Source organism: Cajanus cajan, chromosome 9 (assembly GCF_000230855.2).
Source record: "Cajanus cajan strain Asha chromosome 9, NIPB_CcT2T_4, whole genome shotgun sequence".
NCBI classification, from domain to species: Eukaryota; Viridiplantae; Streptophyta; class Magnoliopsida; order Fabales; family Fabaceae; genus Cajanus; species Cajanus cajan.
Genome location: NC_138525.1, coordinates 56,443,206 through 56,462,116, shown reverse-complemented (window position 1 = coordinate 56,462,116; position 18,911 = coordinate 56,443,206). Strand labels below are relative to the sequence as shown.

The 18,911-nt window shown below is 34.1% G+C and overlaps 3 protein-coding genes across 5 annotated transcripts; 2 read left to right on the top strand and 1 right to left on the bottom strand.

The window, feature by feature from the left end:
- The first annotated feature begins 6,158 nt into the window (after positions 1–6,158).
- LOC109816267 (protein NRT1/ PTR FAMILY 8.1) lies at positions 6,159–9,872 on the top strand. Of its 3 annotated transcripts, none has more exons than XM_020381201.3 (5): positions 6,159–6,595; positions 6,719–6,846; positions 6,920–7,137; positions 7,772–8,328; positions 8,818–9,872. In XM_020381201.3, exons 2-5 carry the CDS (start codon positions 6,741–6,743, stop codon positions 9,656–9,658), a joined length of 1,722 nt encoding a protein of 573 aa, XP_020236790.1. In that variant the 5' UTR covers positions 6,159–6,595; positions 6,719–6,740; the 3' UTR covers positions 9,659–9,872. The 3 variants fall into 3 exon arrangements, with proteins under 3 accessions (XP_020236790.1, XP_020236789.1, XP_082920013.1); XM_020381200.3 differs by having other exon boundaries at positions 6,160–6,595; positions 6,703–6,846; XM_083063887.1 differs by lacking the exon at positions 6,159–6,595 and having other exon boundaries at positions 6,602–6,846.
- Positions 9,873–11,853: 1,981 nt separating this feature from the next.
- On the top strand, positions 11,854–12,854 carry LOC109816295 (homeobox prospero protein). The gene is made up of 2 exons (XM_020381242.3): positions 11,854–12,013; positions 12,215–12,854. Exons 1-2 carry the CDS (start codon positions 11,974–11,976, stop codon positions 12,643–12,645), a joined length of 471 nt encoding a protein of 156 aa, XP_020236831.1. The 5' UTR covers positions 11,854–11,973; the 3' UTR covers positions 12,646–12,854.
- Positions 12,855–15,489: 2,635 nt separating this feature from the next.
- On the bottom strand, positions 15,490–17,154 carry LOC109816284 (protein OCTOPUS-like). The gene has a single exon (XM_020381228.3). It carries the CDS (start codon positions 16,992–16,994, stop codon positions 15,663–15,665), a length of 1,332 nt encoding a protein of 443 aa, XP_020236817.1. The 5' UTR covers positions 16,995–17,154; the 3' UTR covers positions 15,490–15,662.
- Between the last annotated feature and the right edge of the window lie 1,757 nt (positions 17,155–18,911).

Here is an 18,911-nt window from a genome sequence, read left to right as displayed (position 1 = left end):
CCTGGTGCAATTTCTTCTCTGCTCCTTAGCCTCTTGGATTCCCAATCCTAAGAATCTTCAATCCTCATTTCTCTAGCTCAATACCTGCACAAAAATGAGGTGTATTAAGGTATTGTTAGCTAAATTTGGGTTAGTTATATCTGCACACAAAATGAACCAAAAAGAGAACAATTATATTGCAATGGTTCAGAGGATGAGTGGAATTCGTTCAATAAGTCTCATCCAAAAAGAGGTAAAATTGAGACTTAACAACTCCCCCAAACTTAGAACCTTGCTTGTCCTCAAGCAAAAGGTAATTAATCTAGCAGATAACAAGCAATGCAAGTGTGTCAAGTTCTACATCCTAGTTCACTTGTATCTTCTTTTCGCAAGCATGAACCTCGGATGGATTTCCAGCCACAATTATTGCAATAGAACATGACAAGGGGCAAACAAAGGTTTCAAAAGAGATCAAAGAGCTGAGAAGAGTAAAGACTATCTGTGTATGCATCCTCACTAGGAAAGTGTTTCTCTCTATGCACACTAGTGTATCAGGGTGAGTGTTTCTCTCTAGTCTACTACTCATGCCACATGATTTAACTTTGCTCTTCGTTTCCGACTGAAACCAGTGGTAAAACAAATGCAGGCACTTAACACAAGGTCTTTATTAGGGCAATTCTGGGTCAAGCAGTAGCAATCTTGTGATTTTTCAAGAATTGAAGGTGCTATGGCTTAAGAGAGCAATTAAGATTTCTACAATGATATCCCTCTCCATACCCCAATACAACATTTTGGCACATGCCCATTACCGGATCCAAGCCATTAGCCTTTTTGTTTTTGTTTTGCTTTTTGTTTTTCTTCTTTTTTTATTTTTTTATTTATTTAGTAATGGCTGACCACATACTTTCTTCTTCCCAAATTTCCTCATTCTTCAACTCCCCCAAACTTATTTGATGTCATCATTTTTGCTCTCTTAACCAAGACAAAGGTTATGGTTAATTTTTCATGGTTTGGGACAAGTGGAAGGTGTGGTGTTTAGGCTTAGGAAGGTATGGGTCAAGTGGAAAGTGGATATGGCTTTTTGGCTTAGATGGTTAACAAAATATGGAAATGTGAATGTCTTGATCATATAAGTGCATAACATAAGCAAACCACCAGGGAAACTCAAGAAAAGTCTATCATGCAACCTAAGCGTAGTTCACTCATCAGTGTTTAGGCTCAAACCTCACCCGGCTATGCATCTACAAACTATCAAACTCAGCTCAGTTCTATGATCAACATTGAAACCCGTATGCAACTAGTCATGAACTAAAGATCTAATGTGACTTGAAAATGTCTAAGGTACACACACCATAAACATTAAGCAAACTATAATCCAGAATCGACCACACGTAAAACAAGTATCAACAAGATTAAAAACCATGCTAAGGCAGACTATTCACAAAAGAACCAACAGAGTAATCATCTAAAAGACTATATATAAAAATAGTTAAATACTGAAAATAAAAGACAAAAAAATAATTTGCAATAGACAAAGGTAAACTAAGGTAGGCTCCCTATACTTCCCTCTATGGGGTCTGGTCATCATCATCTTCAGGGGCTGCTCCACCATCATCAGCTCCGTCTGCATCAGCAACTCCACTCCCCCAAACTTAGGAGCCTGGTCCCCAGGCCAACCAGTATATGCCTGAAAGTCCTAGTGACCAAGAGTGGTCGCGGAGTATAAGCATGAAAAAGAATGGTGAGAGCAAAAATGTATACACAGTGATGACCAAGCAACTATAACACATTGGAGAATATCCTTAGACCACAATTAAGCACAACATGCATGCACACGGAAATGGATCATGACAATGCAACCTAAAGCACACAAACATACAACACACAACAGAACATAAAGAAACATGATTAAAAACAGGTAAATATGGGCTGTCAGGAATGTCCTGCGCTGGGCGCAACACAGATGCGCCGGGTTTCATATCAGTAAAATTCAACAAGGCCCAAAATCTGATATCGCGTCGGGCGTGAGTTAAGTGCGCCCGGCTTGGTGGTTCCAGATACAAAAAATCGAATACGACGCCGGGCGCAAAAGAGTTACGCCCGGCGTGTAACTACTTACAAGGTCAATTCACCTAAGTTTTCTTTAAGATCAGGCCTTATTTCCACCTAGACATGGAATTGCCTCATTCCTCACATTCCAAACAAGATGCACCCTATATTTACTCACTCAAGCATGATTCTGACAATCAACATATTACACAAACTAACCTATACCACAAAACAACATATAACAGAAAACAACATATAACACCAAACAATTATGCATAACAAACATTAACACTGAAATCTACAACAGAATGAAATGACAAACACAAACAAAGTCAGATCTCTGGGTTGCCTCCCAGGAAGCGCTTGTTTACTGTCCCGAGCCTGACGATGACCAACTTGAAGTGCTCTACTCTCCTTCTCCTCCTGTTGCTCTTGTTCCTCCTTGCTTTGTGCTCAATCTGAGGATTGCTCAGCAACTGCTCAGAGGAATTGGTCAATCTAGTTCACAGTACCTTGCATACAAGAGAAAGCAGAGGACTAGAGCGCACAGGTTAGCTTCAACAATTCATTGCCAGCACACAAATAAAAATAACAATAAAAACAAAAGAATAAGTCACAAATAGCTACAAATACTAAATCGCCATTCTAATCCCCGGCAACGGCGCCAAAAACTTGTTGAGATTTCCGTTGAAGTACTTTTGTTATAATTGTAAATCAGTTTGATTCAATCAACGGTCTCAAACACGGCAAATATACCGGTCGTTCAAGTAGTAAAAATATCGTATCCACAGGGATTATAAGGTAAAATAAGCATTTATTGACTATTCGTGACTAAAGAATAATTCCAATTTGTAGTTTGTCATCTGAATGTGAATTAAAGATCATGACTACTGGAATGAAAGCTATAAAAATATTTGTTTGAGAGTGGAAAAGGTTAGAAATGATATTGTGGTATTGTGAGGTTGTGGGGGTCAGATTTCACCAAACGTTAAACTAATGAATCCTTAATCTCTTGTTAAATTCATTGCTTAGTCAACCCAATAGTTTACTCAAACCTAATCCCTTAGAGCAAGAGCCTAGGTGCGGATATTGAATATCAATCCCTTGAGTACCCAATACCTACACCTGCATTATGAGCTAGGGTTTAAGACTACTAATGGGTCAAACTCCATTCCTAGATACATTTCCCACTAGGCATTTGTTTTAGAGCTAGTTTCAAAGGTTATTTTCCAATACCCATGGAACCTATATCATGCAAGGAGAATCAATCCAAGGCAAGCATTAAGAATAGAAACAACACAACAATGAATGAAAAACATATATATATATATATATATATATATATATATCATTGAAAACGTGAGGATTACACTAGAATTCGTTGGTTACATCTAACCCCACTCAAAATGAGGGTAAAACAAAATAGAGATGAAGGGAGAAATGAAGAAACCGAAGGAAAGACCCACACACGAACAGCTCCAAGCTCCGGGAATCCCTTCCACAGCTCCTAAAACTCGTCTAATGTGTGAATGGGGGTTTCTCCCCCGAAAATGGCTTCAAATACGAGCCAGGGAGATCAGATTAGGGTTTCGCGCCCGGCGTGTAAGTCTTCACGCCCGGCGCGGACTCTTCTGTGCACTTTCTGCCTCAGTGTAAGCCCGGCGCATTTTCCTTTTACGCCCGGCGCGATGTCTTCTAGAGAGTTTCAAGCACTCTCTGTCTTGACCACGCCCGGCGCGTGTATTCTCTCGCCCGACGCCATGGCTTCCAGACTCTGTTCTTCTCAAGCCCGGCGCGAGTCATCTTGCGCCCGGCGCAATTTCTTCTCTGCTCCTTAGCCTCTTGGATTCCCAATCCTAAGAATCTTCAATCCTCACTTCTCTAGCTCAATACCTGCACAAAAATGAGGTGTATTAAGGTATTGTTAGCTAAATTTGGGTTAGTTATATCTGCACACAAAATGAACCAAAAAGAGAACAATTATATTGCAATGGTTCAGAGGATGAGTGGAATTCGTTCAATAAGTCTCATCCAAAAAGAGGTAAAATTGAGACTTAACAGTTATGCATCATTAACTAGGTTTAATATGATGTTTTTACCAATAAAAATACTAGTAGGTAAATTTTATGCAATAATATTTAATACGTTCCTAAAAAAATTTAAATATAAGGATTAAAATAAGATTTTTTAAAATTACAAAAACTAAAAAGATCAATTTTAAATTTTAGAGATTAAAAACATATTTAATACATCATAAAATTTTCTCTTTGCTAAAATTGAATTCAATTACTTTCATTTTCAATATTAGATATATTTGTTCTTTTCTTTCTTTCTTTATAATTAAATCAACAAAATAAAAAATGTCTAATGTAGGACTGATCCAAGGATAAAACTAACAAATTCTTTACTTTAAATTCTTTTGAAAAAATATTTTATATTAATATTTATATATTTTAAAAAAATATATAATTTAAAAATCATTTTTTTACATTTTTAAAAATTTATTTTAAAAGATCTATCTCTAAAATATATATAAATATAATTATTTTTTTAAGACATCTTTAAAATATTTTTATTATTTCATAAAAATATTATTATTAATTTTAAAACATCTCACATTAAAATTTACTTCAAACCTAAAAATACGTTGAGTTGGCCTGATTTTATGCGAAAATTTGAAGAATTAAAATTATATGAGACTTTTCATCCAAAATAAAAAGGTGAAAGGTTTTAATTTCATCCGATTAATAATAAGGTGAGAAATAGTAAGCGGACTCCCATTATTATCGGTGGAATGACATGATACATTTTATTTTATTTTATTTTCATGAAAATTATTACAATCACAATAATAAAGTTTAAATTCAACATCTTACATATTATTTAACTTTGACTATTAAGACCACTCTAAAAATTTACATGACATGACACAAGCATACAGAGATGTTCATGTTCATTAGACCGAATGATTTATCATGTGACGAATTATCTAATCAATCGTGATTAAAATTTTCAAATTTTTTTCCAGCTAAGATCTGAATATTCAATCTAATAATTTTTCATTTTTTTAACTTTCAAAACATTATATTCTACTTATATCATATGAGTTAATCATTTATATACTGTTAGTATAAAAAAAATTTACATTGACAACCAATTATATCTCTTAATTGTATTATGTCACTGTAAATATTTACTTTTAACAGTGATATGACATAATTAAAAAATATAATTAATTGTCAATGTAAATTTTTTTTACAATAATAATATATAGATGATTAATTCGTATCACATTATGAATAATGAATAAAAACTAATGAGGTAAAAGTATAATTGAATCCAATATTTCACATTGCAACGAAACTGAATATTATATATATATATATATATATATATATATATATATATATATATATATATATATATATATATATAATTTATGCCTTTACCTTTATCTTATAATTTAAATCAAACCAATTCAATTTTTACCATATTAATTTGGTTTGGATTAGTGGAAGAAAAAAATGAGAAAAACTAAATTTTTATTTCGTCATCCTAAACTTTTTTTGTGTGTAAAATAGTGCCAACAAGGTCAGAAGATAAAATCTTGTAAACCACTCAAATCAATCGGAGGTTTTTTTCTTATCCTAAACTAATCACCAAATCTCATATAAAGAGCTCTTAACACTCCATTGTTTATTTTTAAGTTATATACTTTAATTTTAAATTGTTAATTATTAAGTATAATTGAAATATAATATGAAATTAATCTTAACTAATTTTATAAAGGTGATAAAATTAATTGTCTCTTGACTCCAATTAAATTTAAAAGAACTTTTAACACTCTATCGTTTATTTTAAAGTTATATACTTTATAAATCTTTCTTATCTTTACAAAAATAAAAATTAATCTTAACTAATTCTACAAAGATAATAAAGTTGAGTAAGTTTCTTTACTCCTATTAATTAAGATATAAGATTGAAATTGACTTTCACTAATTTTTTCTTATAACTAGAAATAAAATAAAAAATACGAATAATCGTAATTATAGTCCTTGGATTGGAACGTGCACCAAAAAATTAGTTTTGAGGTATAGCCAGACAATTACTTCACTATTAGTTGTCCCTTGAATGTTTACACTTTACATTGGTTAGAAAACAAGAAAATGATCTTTTGTAATTGTCCCTATTCGAGCATTGATAAACCCAACGTCACGTAAAAGAATACATTACAATTTACAAACGATAAAATACAATTTTACAGCTTTATATTCTGCAATTTAGTTTTGGGTGCAAGCTTTTGTTCACCATATAATATGGTTAGCAGCAGCAGCTCCGTAACGGTGGGATTTGGCCTCTTGTTTTGTATAGGTTTCTATAACATGCATATTGATATTGCATGTAGCAGAGGCAATTCCTTGAACAAAACGTCATTCTAGTCTCATACTAAAACACTATATATTACTTTTTCACTCACTCTTTGTTTTCATCTAACATCTTCTATACATAGTGCTTTGCTTTTAGGAGACACCTCCATCTCAAGCTGTGTTGAATAATTTTATCCGAGGTAAGGGTTGTACTTTTTGATTAACTATGCAGCATAATGAGTTAAAACTGACCAACTTTATTTCAATGATTTTCTTGCTTTTTGGTTTTTAACATGTCAATTCCTAGCTTGATTTGTTGCCAGTGAATCCCTCAACTGAATTACAATGGCTGAGGAAGATTTTTACACAAAAGATGGAACAGTAGATTACCGTGGAAATCCTGCTAACAAAAAGGAGACTGGAACCTGGAGAGCCTGCCCCTTTATTTTAGGTAACCATTGTGCATCTCCATTCTAAACAATTAATGTTTTGGGGGTTAAGAAATTGATTTGACCAATTTGCAGGAAATGAATGTTGTGAGAGATTAGCATACTATGGGATGAGCACAAATCTTGTGACTTATTTCACTAATCAACTAAATCAGCATGGCGCTACTGCTTCCAAGAATAATGCAAATTGGGGTGGAACATGCTACATCACTCCATTGATTGGAGCATTTGTGGCTGATGCCTATCTCGGAAGATATAAGACCATTCTTTGTTTTTCAATAGTTTATGTTATTGTGAGTATAGTCTCTTTAATTTTTACTTGTTTACTGTTAGGAAAAATGGTGGAGTCCAGAAGAGTGGGTGAGAGAATCAAAATATTGAAATGAAATGAAAATGAGATAATTAGGTCAAGTCATCCATTTGGCTTATATTGTAGGAGATTCCATGTTGACTTGTAATATGGTCAAAATAATATATATAAGAGAAATTTTCACCTTAAAAGTTGGTTTTGTGACATCAAGTTAGATTTAATCTCACAATCTTAAGATGGTACAAGAGTTTATTCTAGCAATTGTTGTTGGGTCTATAAGATTACTCATTATCAAACTGTTATTGGACCACTTAAATATGTATAGTTAGTCTTATAAACTTCACATCAAGATATTTAGTTCTTAACGTGAGGAATGTCTGAAAGACCCAACTCAACTAGTGGTATAACAAAAATAATGTATATAATGAAACAACCTTCACCTAAAAAGTAAGTTTTATGTAACTGAGTTAAGCTTAATTCCACGTTCTTTAAGATATATAAAATGTGAGAAGTAACAAAGTCACATACAGAAGATCAATAGTCATGACTTATGTGCACAATCCATATATCTTCTTGATTGATAAGGAATATCTGAAAATCTTTTCTCTTCTGCATAGGGAATGACACTCTTGACATTGTCTGCATCAGTTCCTGGCCTAAAACCAACCTGTGATCCAGAAGGCAATTGCCATGCTACTCAGGGACAGAGTGCAGCGTGCTTTGTGGCCCTTTACCTTATAGCCCTTGGCACTGGTGGGATCAAGCCTTGTGTTTCATCATTTGGTGCAGACCAATTTGATGATGCTGATGAAGCTGAGAAGGAGCACAAGAGTTCTTTCTTCAACTGGTTCTATTTGTCAATAAATATTGGTGCTCTTGTTGCTGCTTCTTTGTTGGTGTGGGTACAAACTAGTGTTAGTTGGGGTTTGGGATTTGGCATTCCAGCAGTGGCCATGGCAATTGCTGTGGTGAGTTTCTTCTCAGGTACAAAATTGTATCGAAATCAGAAACCAGGAGGAAGCCCCCTCACTCGCATTTGTCAGGTTATAGTGGCATCCATTAGAAAGTTTGATGTTGAAGTTCCTAATGATAAGTCTGCCTTATATGAGATAGAAGAAGACTCAGAGTCAGCTATCCAAGGAAGCCGCAAACTTGACCATTCAAATGGATTAAGGTAAACCATTTGTAACAAAATTCTTTGTTTATTCCTCTTATTCATAAATTTTACCACTTACCAACACACCTTTTGATAATTTCTTTTGGGTAAATTGTCATGTAGGTTCCACTATTAGAGAGTGAGTGTAAGTAATGTAGTAATATCCGTGCTAAAATTTAACCAATAATAAAGAGGGTTGAAAATACTAGAAGTAACTTTGATGTTACACACTTCTTTCTAAGCATAGGAAGATAGTACTTTAGCCAATACTCATGCCATTTCACATGCTATCTTATCAAATCATGACAATTTTATATATTTATGATAATTAGTCTTCCAAATGCTTTGGTGGGACTATAATTCTTGCAAACCATAAAACATTTGTTACTGTTTCTGTTAACCTATAGACAACAACCTATTTTCTGAGGCACAAAAGACAAATAAAGAAAGACATTGCCCTGTTGCTTTATCTAGTTTTTATTCACATTTACCTCTTGTGTGTAACAGATTCTTTGACAAAGCAGCAGTGCTAGAAAATTCAGATAATGTGAAGGACCCGGTAAACCCATGGAGAGTTTGCACTGTGACTCAAGTGGAAGAGCTGAAAGCTATTATAAGATTGCTTCCTATATGGGTCACTGGCATCATATTTTCTACTGTTTATAGTCAAATGGGAAGCTACTTTATACTGCAAGGGAAAACCATGGATAACCATGTCCATGTGGGCAACAAAATTTTAAATATCTCACCAGCTACTCTTTCTGTCTTTGATACCATTAGTGTCATCTTTTGGATCCCAGTGTATGACAGGATCATTGTGCCAATAGCAAGAAGGTTCAGTGGCCGCAAAAATGGCCTAACTCAGCTCCAAAGAATGGGAATTGGCCTTTTCATATCCATATTTTCTATGGTGTATGCAGTAATTTTGGAGAGCATGAGACTTAAAATGGTGAGGAGACACAATTATTATGAACTTACGGAGGTCCCCATGTCAATGTTTTGGCAGATTCCACCATATTTTATCATAGGTTGTGCTGAGGTGTTCACTTTCATTGGTCAGTTAGAGTTCTTCTATGAGCAAGCCCCTGATGCCATGAGGAGCACGTGTTCTGCTCTCCAACTCCTCACTGTTGCATTTGGATCGTACTTGAGCTCTTTGCTTATAACAATTGTGACAAATGTCACTACTAGGAATGGTAATCCTGGATGGTTACCTGATAAACTGAACTATGGTCACCTTGATTATTTCTTCTTGCTATTGACAGTGTTAAGTGCACTGAATTTTGTTGCGTTCCTTATGGTGTCAAAGTTGTATACGTATAAAAAATCAGTTGGAACTCTTCGCTGAAAACTTGATTAATTTGTACAAAGGTTGTTCAAATTATGCAGTTTCAATATGCCTTTTGCCTTGTTAGGTAAGTGTTATTTTCTGGTGCATGCAACTAGGTGGAGCTGCACATTAGAAAGTTTTCTTCCCTATTATCTGTTTTCCACCTTGTGTTACACCATCAACTATGCTCAAAATCAATATATGAAGTTCTTATTATAAGTGCTTTTATTCACGGTATGTGTCAGATCTTTCTCATCAGCATTCAGCATGGTTTTATTTGATTCCCAATAAGCTTACAATGCAGCTCATAATCGAGTAAACACAGTTTCATCTCAGAAAGTTAAATTCTCGAGAGAACTAATACTTTCTAATATCCAAAGAAATAACTTGTTTGCATATGGAAGATTGACTCCAGTAAGTTCAGAGAATAGCAAAACCAAAACAATTTCAATTTGGATAACTTTCGATTTCAAAATCTGTTTACAGATATTGCTCAGAGGCAAAAAATCTATCATAAATCTAATTATCACAATGTTTGTTACTTGGGGCATGTGTAACACACCTATCAATTTAAATTCATTTTCTTTTTGTAGTAATGTATTTTTTTTTTAATGTTTATCATCCCACTAGGATTGATTGACTGAATGGTGAAAGAATTTGGATCTTCTACTCTGACAATTATACTTTTAGCATCGTTCGTTTATTAAACAAAGTTAAATTATACAAATATTTTAGCTTGTTTAATTATATTTTACGGGTTAATCACCTATACACTGCTAGTGTAAAATTTTTTTACACTGACAACCAATCATATATCTCAATAGTGTCATGTCATTTGCTCATTTAATCAAATAAAAGTAAAATAAAATAATTTAAAAGATATGATTGGTTACCAGTGTAAAAAACTTTACAATGACAGTGTATGAATGATTAACTAATTTAATATTATAACTTGCTTCTTGTAAAAGGATTAGAGGTAGTACACAGGATTATTGTTTTTTTAAAGAAAGAATTGGAGGTAGTAGATAGGATTAATGTTTTTTTTTTTTTAAAAAAGAACACATCTATTTTTATTTAAAACAATTATGTTTAAATCGAATAAGACCACTTTAAATGATAAAGTTCTTTTAACATAATTTCATATCCAAAATTTGAACTTAAAATCTCTTATTAAACTAAAATAACTACATAAATAAATTGATGTTTATTTTATATAACTAAAATTTATAATAAATGAATATTTTAACTATATAAATATATTATAATTAAATTTTATAAATATTTTGAGCACATGAATTATATTTTAAATTTATGATACGTAATTACATTGTGATAGAAATTATTTTTAACTTGATTTTTTAAGAGAGTATTAAAATTTAATTTAAAATAAAGTTAAAAATAATAGATTAAAAGATGTAAGAGGTTAGAAAAAGAAAATCCTTAAAAATACTCGTATTCAAGAAAAACTTCTTAAAACATGATTGTTGTTTAAAACACTCACTCAAAATACTTATTCACATATATATAGAGAGAGGACAGAGACTTTATTTGAGAGAAACTTAATTTCTTATTTTAATTTTCTTCAAAAACTAATTTATGTCATCTTCATTTTATAATATATATATATATATATATATATATATATATATATATATAAAGAGGATTATAATAATATCGATATAATTTTTACTAAGTATTACAACACTCAATAACTTTATATTAAATGTGTGTTTTGTAAATCTAATCGTTGGATTAAAAATCCATATCACTTTACATGTTTATATCAAATTTTGTTAAAATTGAACAACAACGTGAAGGTAATCAAAGTATTCATATTTTAGTATATTTTGAAATAAATATATTACGTCAATTTTATTTTATAAGAATGAAGTATCAAATCATCTTGAATTAATATAAAATTTTGTATATATGATCTAAGAGTAAAGAACTTTCAATCTAAGAGTATTATTATAACCCTCCTCTATACCCTAAACCCTAATAACATTGTAAATTTTTAATTTCATAAAAAATAACATTGTAACTTTTTTTAAAATTTTAAAAATTGCTAGAATGCAAGAACTATGACTCGTAAGTTATGCTATGAAATCCAAAAGAAATTGGAGGAAATACGGGTGAGAAACACACAGGGTCATCCACTCATAAAAATCAATAGCATATATATTTTTTTTTGTATAACATGTAAGGCATGGGCTCACACCAAAATGGTCACACAATATCCAAAACCTTTCCGGGCCTTGACGAGCTGACCCACACTACTAAACCACGTCATCGCCATCATTTGTTCATCCAATGATCCAAGCCTCACTTTCGCAATGCCTCGTAAGCGCTTTCCGGTGCCGGAACCCAAAACAGGTACCTTTCCTTCAACCCACACAAAAATTTTAATAACAATAAACATCTTCACAAATTCCGCGTTAACCCATTTCCCCATTACACGTGGGTCAAAGTTTTCGTAGAAGCCAACTATGCGCACAAGGTGTTTGATGAAATGTCTCAGACAATAATCTTACATCTTTGATAAAATTTTGTGCACCCATTTTTGTTCCAACGCAGGTCTACAGCATTTCCTGAAGAAAATAGGGTTGGGGAAGGAGAACTACTACTTCTGGAAGCAGATTGGAAAGGCTTTGCTTTGCACGTACGCAGTGTTTGGGGCTGCGTGGGTGTACAACGAGACATCGCCACTGGGATGGTGGACACTGGTGCCAATGCCAAAGGAACAGAAAGAGCTGGCTCACTTGTACGAGAGGAGGATGTATCCTTACCCGGGTGATGAAGAGGCCATGCAGGAGTTCATTGCCAGGGGTGGAATGATTGGAACAACCATTGGTCCCAAAGGGATGGTTGAGAGTGATAAGGATGACAGTGACTACAAGAAGGACCTCAAGGACAAGAAGTTTGAGCAGGAGGCTCAGAAACTGTGGTTGAGGATGAGGAATGAGGTCGTTGCTGAGCTTCAGGAGAAGGGCTTTGATGTGGAATGAACGAAGAATGAGTGAAGTGACTACGCAAAACTATTGATGGTAGTATGTAACTAAATATTGAGTTTGCACTTTTTGTGTGTTTGGATATTGTAATTTCAATAAATCATCATGGGAGAGGGAAGAGGCTGATTAGTCTGTTTGTCGTTCTTTGTTGATGGGTATGTATGTGACTTAAAATTTTTTTCCCAGCAATTTCACTTGTTATATTATACTGGTCTCTGTTTTCTTATTTTTATCTTTCCAAAATCCAGGCAATGGGAGTGCAACAAGCTCTTGGACTAGTTTAGATATCTTTCCTTTTTAGGGGAAGAAAATTAAAAATAAAATAAACCAAATTTCTATAAATTAAATTTAACTTGTGTAACTCAGTTTTTTGAAAAGGAAAAAAAAAATAGAAAAATGGGAACTTCTAAAAAAATTAAAATGTGCAAATTAATTTTAACTTATGAGAAAAGTTTGATACGATTTACTTTCTTTTTTTTGTCTTGTAAGAAATTATTAAGACTTCTTCCAAACAAGTACTTGGTAAGTAAGTGAATATTCTTCCATCGTGCTAGCATCTATGAATCTAATATAATATTGAGAAAAATAACATTATACAAATTTGCCTCCAAAAATGTGAATTTACTCGTACTTCTGCTAAAAGCATCATGGAAATGAGACTTACAACTTGCAAGTCAAAAGGTTGTGCTTTTTGTTCCGAAGCACTTTCATTAGTCAGATTTCTTTTCTAATTCACAATACTATGGTATGGCCACAACATCATTCGAAGACTAGTGAAAAGTTAAGTGCTTTATGAAAAGCAGACAGAGTTTCAATTTACCAACGCTAACATCATGGTCAACATGATGATGCATTATTGATTCCATTCATCAGAAAAACCTCCGGCTATTAGAAGAAAACACAAAGTAAGTCAAAAAGAAAATATTTCAAAACCAACAGTCAATTATAAATGTCATGAATTAACTTTAGAATGATTATTATTTACTTATTTCTTATCCATCGAAATTATAATAACAAAAATAAAATTCAAATTTGAGATGTTCTAACTCTCTATCACTAGGTAAACTTAATGATCTTGGCAATAAATAAGAAATAGAGATAATTATTGATATAACAAGATGTTTTATAAAAAAATATTATGTAAATAATAAATGAAAACAGTACCAGAAAATTCAGAATGACTAGTGAGCTAGCTGACCTTGCAATAAATTTAGAATCACCTTGTACGAGACCATGGCCATATTTCCAAAATCCTAACATCATATAAATTTTCAATGAGAAACTGAAACAGATCCTTAACCAAAGAAATCAAGTACCCAAATAGAAAAAGGATATTCCTATGGAGGTAAACTACTTCACAGGCACCCATTCCTAATTGCAATCCAATCGGAGGATTAAACAGACAGCATTTGCTAGCAAATCTTTCAACATCAGAATCAAGGGATGTACTTCAATACAAAACAAGAAAAGTAATCAAGGTACCAACAGAAAGCAGGACCATAATAAATTTTAAAGTTTGAAAAAACCAACACACACGCACAAAGGATGATAAAACAGAGTAATAGTTAAACTATAATCTTCTCCCTCTGTTTTCTAATAACTAACAAAACGATTTTCTTTGTTACAGTCTTGAAGAAAATGAAACGCGGAAATTGAATTCTTCTCAAGCTCTTGCTAAACAAGCAATCGACCATTAATGAGTAAAGACTATTGACGAGCTTGAAACTTAAAATCATTCTTCCCTTGCCTGTTGCCTGAAAGCCCCACATTCAAATTCCGAAATACAGAGCAAGTACAAATACATTACAGCCAATAAAGCAGATGCCATGAACCTTGATGTCAGTGATTCTTGACTTTGAAAGGCTTTAACCCAGATACAGAATATGTTGTGCATATAGAGAACCTGTAAAATCTTTACAACTAAGCATAAGGTATATTAATAGAAGGATTTGCTGTGTTCTTTTGAAAAGTTAGCGAAGTTATCCCTATTATGCGGTAGATGTTTCCACTAAAAGAATTGTCTCCTATGGAATATATAATTGTGGTCCTTGGCAAGGAAAAGAGAAAAAGCAGGTTGACTCATTGGCTGGGACAAATCCTAGATTCTAAGTGGTTGACAATGCGGGTTCATGTCCCCATTCCATTTTTAAAAAAATTCCATTGCCATAGTAGGGACTGGTCACTTTTGCCCCCACTAAGTTTCAAACTTTCCCCCTCTCATCTGGATGAATGAAAATTTTCTAATGAGAATTTGGTATCTACCTATCTTTACTACACTTACCCCACTGCCCAAAAGTTTCGGATCTGTCATAAGGTAGGAAAAAGGATATTCAAATTTCTGTTTTCGATTAAGGAAATTCCAGTTGTAAATTTAAAACCCTGTCCTTCAATATTGTTCCTGTACCAATTACATACCCAGAAATTCTCAAACCATATCTCTCATAGTTACATCAGGAATTCAAGGCCCCATCCTTAACTTTTTTGAAAGCCAAAAAAATAAAAGATTAAAACAGAAATAACAGCATAAATTAAATGTCATCAAGTATGTGCATACTTAAAAAAGAAACGTAGGTTCTTGTTCCGAATAATAGAGGAAAGTTTAAAACTTCACAATTTGAAGTTCAAGCATGAAGCATCTATAACTAACAATCCATGCTGCGTTTACAGAGACACACCTTCATCTTATGTGACATGCTATTGCAGCAATTGAGGCAGCAATTTACCAGTTCATAGATATGTCATCAACAAAATATAAATCACTAAACAGCATGACATATCTTGCAGTACATTCAAGCAAAACCAAGGGTTGCTCCTAGAACCATTGCAATCAGAAAATTACCATTTGAACAGCACCATGGAAAGAATACTTTTATTTCTGCTAACATCATTCATTAGACAAATTGCAACAATATTCTAATATCAGTGTGATGTACTTCATATCGTTGACAACAAAAATTACATTATATATGTTTTTACAACCAGACATACTTTCAATTTCAACAGCTAATACAGTTTCACAGACCACTTCTGGCCACCGAATTCAAATCCTTAACACTACTCCTTCCAGCCTTGCTTCTCTTATAGCTCTTGGACGGCGTCAAATAGAACCTCAACAAGCCAGTGTCAGGATTATTGGGCGAATACCTAACACTCCGGTTCCTCTGAAACATAAATTCTTGCCTCCCATTCAAAACACTCCCTTTGCTCTCAGAATCCTCGGCTAAACCATCCATCCCACAGGGGCTTCTACAGCTAACACTATAGCTCCGCATAAGCTTCTGGCCAACAGGCTCACTTGCTTGCACATTAACCACCCTCCTCAGCCTCTGCAAAGACTCTGCAAGTGGCTTATCAGCCACAACCCCAGAATCACACTTTTCCTCCTTTCTATGAACTAACCCTAACTTGTTCCACACACCACGCCATTTGTGCAACTTCTTGAAACCCTTTTGCCTAACCCCATTGGCCACATCAACAACATCCTTGGAATCAGATTCAACCACAGAATCAGACTGAACAACATCACTGGAAGGCCTCCCATAACTATCCATCAACTCCTTCTCAGTAATCAGCAACTTGGCCCCATAGAAGGTCGCAGGAGACACCTTGGCGTTCCCGTTCGCATTTGCATTTGCATTTGACATCAATTTCAAGTCATCAACCCCTGCAATTGACTTTCTCCTACGAGAATTTGACCTATCAAAACCCAAACTCGTTCTTCCGCCCCCAGAACTCTCCAAACCACCACTGTCATTGGAATCTTCCTCCATCGAGGAAAGCCTCGAACACGACTTTCCAATCAAACACCCGTCCCATGAAGCGCGAGGACAATCAAACGACACCCTCCCGGCGTCAACCGAAAACCTGGGATCGGTGTCGCAGGATCTTCTCCCCAAATTGCAGTCTCCAATCTCCGATTGCGTGTCTCTCAAGCGCCGCGCTTTTCTTTTCTCCACGTTTCCGATTGCAGCCTTGCTATCGCCCTTGTTGGAGGAGGCGTGTTTCCATTTCCATTTCCTCAACCTCTGGGCGGCGGCGTTCCAGAAGGTTCCGGAATCCCTAGCGGCGCTCCTCCTGCGACGCTGAAGCTCGAGATCTATGAACTCTTTCACCGTCTTGGTATCCTGGCGGGAAACCCTAGGGTGAGGCTGGGAGGTGGGGCTCCGGCTGAAGAGATCGGAGAGGGTGCTGCGGGGGGTGTCATCGGGGAGGATCCCGGCGAGGCGCTCCCGGAGGCAGAGGGCGCAGAAGCCGGTGACGCGGGCGGCGGGGTGGCGGTGGCAGCGGCAGGGGTGGGATTGCGGAGTCATGAGTGGGAGAGTGAGAGTGATGGCATGTTGTGTCATGTGTTATAGATGAGACTGGGAGACACGCCATAAGTATGCACAGAGCTGTACGGAACCATCATCATCATCATTCATTCATTCATTCATTCATTCATATTCATGCTCATGCTGCAACCAAACCCTCCTTAAACCCACCACCCTCCACTTTTCATCGCTTCTCTTTTCTTATTTATTTATTTTATTTAATTCTACTTTTTAATTAATCCTATTAATTACACATTAAAACCAATCTTCAAAATTCGGTCACTTATTCTAAATTTTGAATTTTCATCAATCATTGCTATCATTTCTTGAATCACTTCATTACAAACTTAACCTCCCTCCTCAATGCATGTTTACACTAATTATGGAAAATAAATTAATTTTAATTTTAATTTTTTAGTGTAACTTTTTTTAATCATGAGTTGACCCGAAGGTTTGTGAAAATTTAAAAGTCAACCCTTGGAGAGCACTTTGTTTGGTTTGCCATTGACATGAAGCATGGGAATCTAATATTGGAGCACGAGGCAGCGCATTTCCCAAACAACACTTTAATTGGGATGCGAATCCAAAGTGGTCCGATACAGCTGTTTGTTTTGGTAACCACACGTGCAACCATTCTTGAAATTCTCGCTTTTAATCTCGGCTTTCTAAACCTATTTTCCCTAACCCTTTCTTTATAATCAATCTATGCTCATTGTGCAATAAAAAAAATATTCTAAAGTCATTGGGGTCTATTAAAGAAATACATTAAATATTGAAAAAACTAACCTTTTAAAAAATAACAGAAATAATAAATGAAGGAAAATTAAATTTTGTATGTTATTTCAAGATATTAAATATAGTTTTATATAATTGGTGTAAAAATACAGTAAGAAAATGTTTAGCATCACTTATTTGCTAAAAATATACGATGATGAATATTTTGTTTAGTTTCCTCGTTATGCAATATCCAATTGCTCTATAACTTCAAAACTATCCATAATTTACTAAGAACATGTTTATGGATAGCTGTCAATCTCAATCTATATATTAGTTGAAGGTGGGGCAAGTGTCACAATTTTAATTCTTCTTTTCTTCTGAGAAAACGATTAAGATCATTTCAAAATCAAACCACTTCTAAAGTGTGCTAATAATTTTTAACTCAAATATCCTCTTAAATCATTGCTTATGTTCTTAAGCTTGGTTGTTATTACTTCCGGACAAAATAACATTTTTACCAAAATATGATAATTTCTTAACGTTTAAGCATAAGACAATGATGTTTATACTGGTGCAGCTACTAGATTATATAGTACTCTGTTTTTTTCTTTAATGAAAACACATAGTTTCTTACTCTATAATTTGATTAACCCTTTAGCTTATGGAATCAAAATATCCAGTTTTAGTCTGAACCATGGCAGCACCCCATCTGGTATATATCACATCATGTTAAATCTGTGTAACAATCAAAGATATTTCGGCTCAATCACTGCCAAAAGTCCCATACAATCCACAAAAACCCTGAGTTTTATGAAATAAGTTAAGAGAGTTGAATTTGAGTGAGTGTTTTAGGCTTATACATGATTAATGCTAACTAGGTTAGTTGAGATTGAGAAGCTAAATAAATAAGAGCGTTGCTACAGCCTTAAAAAATAGAAGCCGAAAAAGCTCTAAATGATTAAGAAATTATTATTATTTAATAAATTTATTATAAAATAATTATTTTATAATAAATTTGTTAAAAAATAATAATTTTTTAATTATTCGGACAGGCCTCTGTTTTCCGGAAGATACAGCATTTTTTAATAAATAAATAAAAATGTGTCTTATAATTAATTTTAGTACTATCTGAGTTGTTACAGGAGCCTTTCTCATCAACAACACAGATATTTTAATCAAGAGGATTGCTACACGTTCCGAAAAATGAAACGAATCATCCTTCAAAATTTTAAAAAA

Coding starts and splice junctions, on each gene's coding strand:
- LOC109816295 (XM_020381242.3), top strand. CDS start 11,974: ATGCCTCGTAAGCGCTTTCCGGTGCCGGAACCCAAAACAG. Junction 12,014..12,214: donor GGTGCCGGAACCCAAAACAG/GTACCTTTCCTT, acceptor GTTCCAACGCAG/GTCTACAGCATTTCCTGAAG.
- LOC109816267 (XM_020381201.3), top strand. CDS start 6,741: ATGGCTGAGGAAGATTTTTACACAAAAGATGGAACAGTAGATTACCGT. Junction 6,847..6,919: donor AGCCTGCCCCTTTATTTTAG/GTAACCATTGTG, acceptor ACCAATTTGCAG/GAAATGAATGTTGTGAGAGA. Junction 8,329..8,817: donor GACCATTCAAATGGATTAAG/GTAAACCATTTG, acceptor TGTGTGTAACAG/ATTCTTTGACAAAGCAGCAG.
- LOC109816284 (XM_020381228.3), bottom strand. CDS start 16,994: ATGACACAACATGCCATCACTCTCACTCTCCCACTCATGACTCCGCAA.